A 9,305-nucleotide genomic window follows, 5' to 3' on the forward strand; every position below is an offset into this window, starting at 1 on the left:
CAAGTGTAAGGTCTGGCACCCCGAGTAATCTTTCTCTTGTTTTTGTGTGGTTTACACCAAGTACAATTCGGTCCTTGATGAGAGAGTTCTTCAATGTTTCAAATTCACATAATATCGTCACGTACTAGTTGGGCTCTTGAGAAGAATTTTTATGTCTCGTAGCTGACATTTTTTTTTTGTTCCTCTGCATCCCAGGTTAGAGTGGGGGAAAATTCGATAGCATCGGTGCCGATGACTAACAAACGTGTTGTTACTCTAGTTGCACTATCCTTCGAGCTTATTCCGGGCGCAGTTTCGTAATTTGTGTATTTCTGATCTGTTTGAACTTCTTCCGGTTGGCTGAGATTATCACCCCACTTGCGTATTGTCTGTAATTCATAATTATCCAAAACTTATACTGAGCTAAATTGGTAGCTGAATTTCTGTTTCATACTTTACACCATGTAATATTTTTGTTCCAAGGGCACGATGAATTTGGATAAAAACAGCTTTAGTAAACAAGACCCAAGTTGTATTCCAGCATGGCTATCCAGTCGTGGTACGATGCGCATGTCTGAACTTACACCAAATACCGCTGATTATTACAGGGTTTTGATTGTTAAGAAGTATGTATGGGTTATTGACCAAGTGTGAGGTCAAGATGGCTGGATATCGGCCAAGTTCTTTTATTTGCGTATTTATGGACCGAGACGGAGTCGAGGTCCATAAACTCGCAAAAAAAGAATGAGGCCAATATCCAGCCATCTTGGCCGAACAAGCTTGGTCAATAAAGGATTTATTATATGGCTTTCGGCGAAATTTTTCTCGCGGGACACGGTGGGTAGTCCCGAGCGGGCAAGATAGCTCCATCTTGCCCGCTCGGGTAGCCAATCACAGCGCTGGATTTGATTCATCTTGCCCGCTCACGGAGCTAGCCATATAATAAATTTACATATTTCCGAAACTTTAAGAAAAGCAACTCGCGTCTAAGCTCGACAGAAAGTTTGCAACTAAACTGAGATGCACACGTCATGTTATTTACACAAGTGGCCAAAAATTGCAAACTCGTCCATTCCGCCAACCTTCTTTCGCTTTGACAAATTTGACTAAAGTTCGCCATAATCGTTTAATCCATGAATATTATTTACTCCGTTTGACGAAACTTCGTCAAATCTCTCAATTTCTTCACTGCTTGTATTTCTGAATATAAGGGAAATGACTTAGACTTGGGCAACTTTCGGAGGACTTCAAAATTTTTTCTGATATTTCGAATAAATCGAACCCATCGAGTTGTGAAATGTCAGTCGGGGCAGACTTTCTAGGAATTCGTCCGCTGCAAGCAGACGGAAGTGATCGGACAAGCTTACATCCAAGGTAGAGCATTGATCTAAAAATAACGTAAGAGGGATTACCTTGGGAATAAAGTCCATATATACACTTTTTTACTCCTTGTCCTCTCTTGTTATAAGTTAAAATGTTTTCTCTGCGAATTGAAATAAAGATATCTTATTGATATCTTCGTTTTATTTAAAATCCAAACAATGAAAACTAGTGAGCAGTATTTTTTGTGATTTGTTTAACTATTCTGTAGAAAGAAACGCTTGTGCGGGACCGCTAAATGAAATGAAACTTTTAATCTTAATCTTGGGTAGCTAGCACTCTTGTAACCCTGAGTCTTTTAAAAACCACTTTCTCTTTTGTTCGCGTTTTAGTATAAAGGCTTTGTTATCTCTTTCTTCTTTGTGCCTTTTTATCTCATTCATACACATGGTGGAGAAACTGATCATCTAAAAGGTGCAAGAAAAGAACCTACTTGATTCTTAGCAATTTATATTCAATTTATATTCTTTCCGACTTTCTCTCACTAGACCAAAGGAATTTCGGCTAAAGATTTGAATAAAATCAATTTTATTCATCATTAAACAAGTAACCAACAGGCTACATTTTCAGTAGAAATTTCTAAAAATCTGCTGGTCTTATTTTCATCTCAGATCTCTTGGCGGAGTAGTAATCTCCCTTCCACTTATGCCAGATGATACCATCAGCGTGGAACTTGTGAGGGCCGTGATGATAGAGACCATTCAGGTTTGCATGGCGACAGCCAATGTACCACCATCCTCCTTTAAAGGTTACTGCACAGTTACGGCTATCTGCGTCATTGTCTTGATCTTTGGTCGAGAAAGGAGCGCCAAGGTGATAGGCAAAAGAATCACCAGCAGTTCCTGGATAAACAACAATGGCAAAAACAAAAATGTAATTTGGGTCTCCAGGCGTTTAATAGGGATAAAGATATTTACAAGAGATAAAGGAGACATTCGTTTACCACAATAAATATAATGGCGGCGGTAGTCTAAAAAAAGGATGTAGAATATTTTAATTTTATGTTAATTACTGTTTCCATCTAATTCAGTTTCATTCCCTCACCAGAGTAAGTCCCCAGGCTTAGTTGATACTTGGCTCTCTCACTCGCCACAGCGAACATGTCGTAATCAGCATAGGCAGTTTTTCCTTGAGTGTCCTCTAAATCTACTCGAATCCTGTTTCTTCTCTCCTTGGTCAGTCGGCGCATCTTATCCAGTCCAAGCCAGAACTCACCATTCAGGTTGCCGAAGCCTCGTTTGTAGTCTGCCCAGCCTCGGTAAAAATCAACCGAGCCGTCCAATCTCTTTTGTATCACTGTCCACCCTCCACCGGCTGTTTTCTGGTCACAGTAAACATCGAAAGGGTCGCCATCATCTGGATTGATCGTGTACACACCACTAATTCTTTCACCGGCTTTGTACAGATCAGCACAGTTTCTGTTGTTGCCTAGCTACGGAAAAGAATGAACTCACTTTAACATTTTTGCCAGCAGTCTCGAGCTGTGAAAATTCTAGACTTACAAGCCAAATAGTATTTACGCTGTAAGTTTAACACTTGTCTGATTTTGCACAAGGCTTCACAATTGCTTGAAGCAGGTTTAGTTATGGCTTGAGGTTTACAAAAGAAAAGAAATGTAATCCTTTCAGCGGCAAGGCTAAATCAAAATCAGTTCTGAACTGCGGAGATTTCTTACGAGCGGAAATTAAAAGCACTATTCGGACTCAATTTTCCTGATCCTTAAAATTCTCGAAAATTCACCCTGAGTTTTGCGCAAACTTAAGCTAGCACGAAGCAAGTCATATTTAACGTTATCAGGTAGGTCAGAAATTAGCTAACGAAGGATTGAAAAGGTGGTCTTCAATGAGCGAAGCACTGATCTTTTTCTTCACCTGTTTTGTTGCCATTACATATTTTAATTTCCCGTAATTGTTCTTGCATTTCGGACAACTGAGCTTGGATTCCCTGAAGAATGGCTTTGACCTCCTTGTTCACCCCGGCGTAGTAGTTTCCATGAACCACAGTGCCGCATTTGTCATTCGCTGGAGCCACTGTTGTCCCTTGGCCATTTTGGACCGACGATTTAGACACGGAAACATTACTGCCCGCGGCAGAGATCCCTGTCAGCAAGAAACTCCAAGCAAACACCACCACAACAGCTGTCACGGTCATCTTCTCAGATCAACAGTCGTCAAGTCTGTTGTTATTCAGTGGTAACTAACAATTATAAACCCTATGGATTACTCCTTGTGACGTGGCTGAGGTGCACTATGTTTTTTCGTGTTTCTAGGGCTATATTTAGACGAACAGCCCTTTCATTCATTTCTTGCAATTTCTCAGCTGAGTGCTTATTACAGATGACTAGGGCTGTGGACAGTTATCGAACACAATAAATGAAATGTAAATATTCCTTCTTAGATCATAAGGCAATATATTAATATTTCTGATAAACTTTAAAACTGCAACCTGTTGACTGAGGCCGCTTTCCTACACATAATCGAATTTATGCTAAAAGCCAAGTCGATTGTTTTTGACAATTAGCGCCGTGAAGTATTTGAATTAGGATTTAATTTTAATTCGGAACATTGTTCTTTTAATTTGTTTTGTCTAACCTGTTGTGTCAGCTTGTCAACTCAAGCTCCAAAATCGCGCAGTTTTATATAAAGTTAGCTAACTGACAAAGGTATCAAAAACTTACTAAAAGGAAATATAATTCATATAGGAACAAATTCACATGACCACAACAAGCCGTTTCCATTTTGAGCACTCGACTGTTTTTGCGGCTTTGGCGTTTGCCCTTGCAAAGTTGCGGCGTTTTATTTGTTCGTTCGACAATCAGTTCATGAGGACATCCCCGTTTCCAATTCTTGTACATATATACATGTGTAATCACAACCCCCTCGTTCATTTTTCTGATATCTTCTTTATTAGGTCTTTTAGGCGGCAAAAGATCCTAGAAGCCGCTTTGTGGTCGCTCTAAAATTTGGAGCGACTTCGTCTTAAGGGTACAATAATCATATTTTAGCTATTGTTTTTATTTCAGTTCCAATTCGTAACGTGGCCATGAACTTGAAATGTTTTCTACGCGAAACATCCTCCCCCGCGCAGTTTGCGCTTTCCAGGCAAGCAGACTAAAATGTAACGTTTATCGCGTTCGGCGAAACGAACAACGTTTTCACTTGGCGTCACGGCAGTCAAATTGGTGTTCATATGGAATCAACTTTCGTTCTTTATAGGGAGATATGTTCTCCCTTATGAAACGTTTCTCATTGTACGGGGCACCTTTGTCGTCGCCTTGAAACGCTCAATACTAATGCTCAGTACGTGACCTTGATCAATGAGTACGTCGCGATTCATTAGAAAAGCGAAAAATTAGCCAAACAAAATTGCAGTTTTGGACTTTTCTTCCCGATGGCCTGTTTCGCTGTCGTCGACTGCTTTGATTTCGTTGCTTGGCCCGGGAAGAGTTTCAGAAAAAAAGATTCAACGAAGTCGAGGAAATCACAAGCTGTGATATGGACGCAAGGGAACAACATTCGTCGATCAATTTTCACGGCGGACTTATCGAAGGTATATCGTAAATTTATATCGCTAATGTATCGCGATTTCTACACTGTTCTTGGTGGCGCGAAAAGGTTGCCGATTACACAACTTATTATGTTTCTCGACTTCTGAAACTTTCCACGACGTGCGAATCTCCGTTGCACGGGCCACGCAACTATGTCGATCGAATGTGGGGACGATCGGCAAGCTGCATTTTTTGGAATATCAGGGTTTTTCTAGACTTCAAAAACTTAATTGGTTTGTGTGTCCAGAAGGAAACTTCAGGAGGCTTCAAGCGAGTATGACAGCAGGGCGAAGAGATATAGAAAGCCTGGAACTGAGGCAGCCACAAAGTAAATATATTGTCCAGTTGTATTACTATATGAAATTTATATGAACAGCACTTTTGAGTTGAACCTTTTGACACCTCACCATAGCCAATGTAAATATTTGACAACAATACTAAATGTAAATTGCCTTTAAAATTATCACTATGGGTTTACGGTCACTTCGTTCCATCAGAGTCGTTTCGTTCCACCAAATAGTCACTTCGTTCCAAAGAATAGTCACTTCGTTCCAAAGGTAAACTAAGCTATCAAACTTTTATTCTCAATAGATTTTTCCAAAAATTCGAAGTTAACGAAAAGAAAGTACCCAACAATGCATAAACAATATACCGCATTGGACTAATTTTAAACCACTGGATAGAATCAGAGCGGAAAGATCATTTAGTGACGTCACAATAGCAGCTTTGAAAGATAATGGTTTGCCTTTGTAATAATGTTAACTGAATACAAATTTTAGGGATCGATGTGTTTGAACTTCGTGGGTTTGTTGTTTGTTTAACTGAAGGGATGTGTTTAAATTACGAGAGTTATTTTGCTCCCCGCTTCTTGCGAATAAAAATAAACTAAAATTTTAAAATTTATTATCGGCTAATTTTCAAGCTATTGGTATTGTTATTGTTATTGTCATTGTCATTGTCATTGTCCTTGTCAGTGTCATTGTCATTGTCCTTGTCATTGTCATTGTCCTTGTCATTGTCATTGTCCTTGTCATTGTCATTGTCCTTGTCATTGTCACTGTCCTTGTCATTGTCATTGTCCTTGTCAGTGTCATTGTCCTTGTCCTTGTCCTTGTCATTGTCATTGTCACTGTCAATGTTATTGTCATTGTCATTGTTATCCTTAGCCTTAGCGTTAGTGTTAGTGTTAGTGTTAGTGTTAGTGTTAGTGTTAGTGTTAGTGTTAGTGTTAGTGTTAGTGTTAGTGTTAGTGTTAGTGTTAGTGTTAGTGTTAGCGTTAGCGTTAGTGCTAGTGCTAGTGTTAGCGTTGGTGTTAGTGTTAGTCTAGTGTTAGTGTTATTGTTATTGTTTTTGGGAAACTAGAAAATAATTAGAAGTTCTCGATTTTTTGGCCCAGCGACAATTTTCTGGACCCGCAACAATTTACCCGCGACCCGCGACGCACAGGTAGATTAGGATATCTCACCATGCACATAAAGTTGCCCTACATTTCAGCTGTTGCAGACCGCTTTAGGAGCCAAAATCATGATGTGTTAATGTCTCGAAGAGAAAAGAACGCATACTTCAGTAAATGTCAAGGTTAACGGTTTATCTTTTTTAATAGCTTGTATGCCTGCCCGGTTTTTCTCTGACAGTGACACTTCCAATTGACAAATTATCAAATGAGTTTGCGACGACCATTTCCTCTATACTTGCTTGCGGGCATTATTTTTAAACGGTTCAGGGTAAAGCAAGGTTTTCTGTTCTCTCGCCTCTGTTTGCTTCTTCTTCTTCTTCCTTCTCTTATGAAGATAGCCTAGAGGCTGCTTGTCTAAAAAGCACGAGAATAGCTCTTAATTAATTCCTAACAATTAATTCCCAACATATAGTATTTCCGCCCTTCCTTTTCAAGAGACCAAAGTAACTTTCATCAAAAAATTTGAATAAAATCAATTTTATTCATGATGAAGGAAACCCCAACGGACTACTGACAGAAAATTTTTTAAAAATCTGCTGGTCTTATTTTCATCTCAGATCTCTTGGCGGAGTAGTAGTCTCCCTTCCAATGATACCAGTTGATTCCATCAGCGTGGGACTTGTGATTACCGTGATGATAGAGACCATTCAGGTTTGCTTGGCGACAGTAAGTGTACCACCATCCTCCTTTAAAGGTTACTGCACAGTGACGGGCATCCGGGTCATTATCTTGATCTTTGGTTGAAAAAGGAGCGCCGCGCTGAAAGGAAAAAGAGTCGCCAGCAGTTCCTGGGTAAACAACAAAAATAAAAAAGAATGTCGCTTAGGTACATAATGCGGGTCTCCAGACGTCTAATACGGTGAGGCTAGTTAAGGAAAGGTCAAGGAGACATACTTTTTTACCACAATAATTGAATTATCTAATTTAAAGAGTACAGAATCTGGGATTTTTAATTAATGATGTATCAACACTGTAACAGTTTAAAGGATAAATTGAGGCCCAAAAGTTGAAAGTCTTATATCATGTTAATATTAAACTGTGAAGGAGGCGGTGGTTGATACAAAAATCCAAAACTTATGTTGATCAGTTTAACCTTTCTGAGAGTGAACAGAATTCTTATTGATCTGGTAGGAAAAATTATGCAGTAAAAACTAAAGTGTGTAATAAAATACAGGGAATGTGTTTTACTCTACGGTGATTTAAAGTGTGTCGTTTAAACAAAACCAAACTTTGTAATTATTGGTGGGTGATTACTGAGTAATCACGATCACTTTCGCCAATGTACACAAAGGAAACAGGCAATCCATTGAACCAACCGAAATTAAAAAAGGAAGGACAGTGCAGCTAGTGGGAAGCACAGGAAAGTATGTGCAAGTCCGTCACGTCACGTTTTTTTTTTCTGATTGTATGAGAAAGTGCCCCGAGATTTTTACGCTCTCCTCTTGACCAAATCAATTGCAAATTACAGTCGAAATTAAAACCGTGTTATATTTCCATTGACAGCCGAAGATGGCTATTTGAATTTACTCTTTTGGAGAGCTGTAAATGACATTGCAAGATTATCACATAAAGAACATAGCATTTCAAATTTTACTGTCATGGTAGCTAGTGGTCGAACTAATTATTCAGTATCATTCCCTTACCAGAGTAAGTCCCCAGGCTTAGTTGATACTTGGCTCTCTCACTCGCCACAGCGAACATGTCGTAATCAGCATAGGCAGTGTTTCCTTCAGTGTCCTCAAGTTCTACTCGAATCCTATTTCTTCCCTCCTTGGTCAGTCGGTGCATCTTGTCCAGTCCAAGCCAGAACTCACCATTCAGGTTGCCGAACCCTCGTTTATAGTCTGCCCAGCCTCGGTAAAAATCAACCGAGCCGTCCAATCTCTTTTGTATCACTATCCACCCTCCACTGGCTGTTTTCTGGTCACAGTAAACATCGAAAGGGTCACCATCATCTGGATGGATCGTGTACACACCACTAATTCTTTCCCCAGCTTTGTACAGATCAGCACAGTGTCTATTGTTGCCTACGGAAAGGAATCAACTCACTTTAAGATCTTTGTCAGCGCGCAGTCTCGGGCTGTGAAAGTGCTAGACTAACAAGCCAAATAGTATTTACGCTGTAAGTTTTATACTTGCTAATTTTGCACAAGGCTTCACAAGTTTGAAACAGGTTTCGTTATGGCTTGAGGTTTGCGAAAAAAACAAAAAACAAAAACCAAGAAATGTAATCCTTTAAGCCGCAAGGCTAAATCAAATTCAGTTCTGAACTCCGGAGATTTCTTACGAGCGGAAATTAAAAGCACTATTCGAACTCAATTTTCCTAATCTTTAAAATTCTCGAAAATTCGCACTGAATTTTGCGCAAGTTAACTTAAGCTAGTACGAAGCAAGTCATGTAGAACTGCATATTTAATGTTATCAGATAGGTCAGAAATTAGCTAACGAAGGATTGAAAAGGTGGTCTTCAATGAGCGAAGCACTGATCTTTTTCTTCACCTGTTTTGTTGCCATTACATATTTTAATTTCCCGTAATTGTTCTTGCATTTCGGACAACTGAGCTTGGATTCCCTGAAGAATGGCTTTGACCTCCTTGTTCACCCCGGCGTAGTAGTTTCCATGAACCACAGTGCCGCATTTGTCATTCGCTGGAGGCACTGTTGTCCCTTGGCCATTTTGGACCGACGATTTAGACACAGAAACATTAGTGCTCGCGGCAGAGATCCCTGTCAGCAAGAAACTCCAGCCAAAAACTACCACAACAGCTGTTACAGTCATCTTCTCAGATCAACAGTCGTCAAGTCTGTTGTTATTCGGTGGTAACTGACAATTATAAACTCTTTGGATTATGTTTTTCGTGTTTCTAGGGCTGTATTTAGACGAACAGCCCTTTCATTCATTTCTTGCAATTTCTCAGCTGAGTGCTCATTACAGATGACAAG

General features: G+C 39.7%; 2 protein-coding genes and 1 pseudogene across 3 annotated transcripts; all 3 read right to left on the minus strand.

Annotated features, from left to right (window-relative positions):
* Positions 1-1,871: 1,871 nt before the first annotated feature.
* Positions 1,872-3,141, minus strand: LOC145493703 (ryncolin-1 pseudogene; annotated as a pseudogene). Its single transcript, XR_014050152.1, has 3 exons — positions 3,130-3,141; positions 2,404-2,791; positions 1,872-2,201 (listed from the first exon to the last, which is right to left on the minus strand). The product of XR_014050152.1 is annotated as a ryncolin-1 pseudogene (transcript).
* A 27-nt stretch (positions 3,142-3,168) lies between these two features.
* LOC145492066 (uncharacterized) lies at positions 3,169-3,550 on the minus strand. The gene has a single exon (XM_081471382.1). It carries the CDS (start codon positions 3,508-3,510, stop codon positions 3,199-3,201), a length of 312 nt encoding a protein of 103 aa, XP_081327508.1. The 5' UTR covers positions 3,511-3,550; the 3' UTR covers positions 3,169-3,198.
* Positions 3,551-6,760: 3,210 nt separating this feature from the next.
* LOC145491989 (microfibril-associated glycoprotein 4-like) lies at positions 6,761-9,305 on the minus strand. The gene is made up of 3 exons (XM_081471295.1): positions 8,862-9,305; positions 8,006-8,389; positions 6,761-7,150 (listed from the first exon to the last, which is right to left on the minus strand). Exons 1-3 carry the CDS (start codon positions 9,139-9,141, stop codon positions 6,888-6,890), a joined length of 927 nt encoding a protein of 308 aa, XP_081327421.1. The 5' UTR covers positions 9,142-9,305; the 3' UTR covers positions 6,761-6,887.

Source organism: Orbicella franksi, chromosome 7 (genome assembly GCF_964199315.1).
Source record: "Orbicella franksi chromosome 7, jaOrbFran1.1, whole genome shotgun sequence".
Lineage (NCBI taxonomy): Eukaryota > Metazoa > Cnidaria > Anthozoa > Scleractinia > Merulinidae > Orbicella > Orbicella franksi.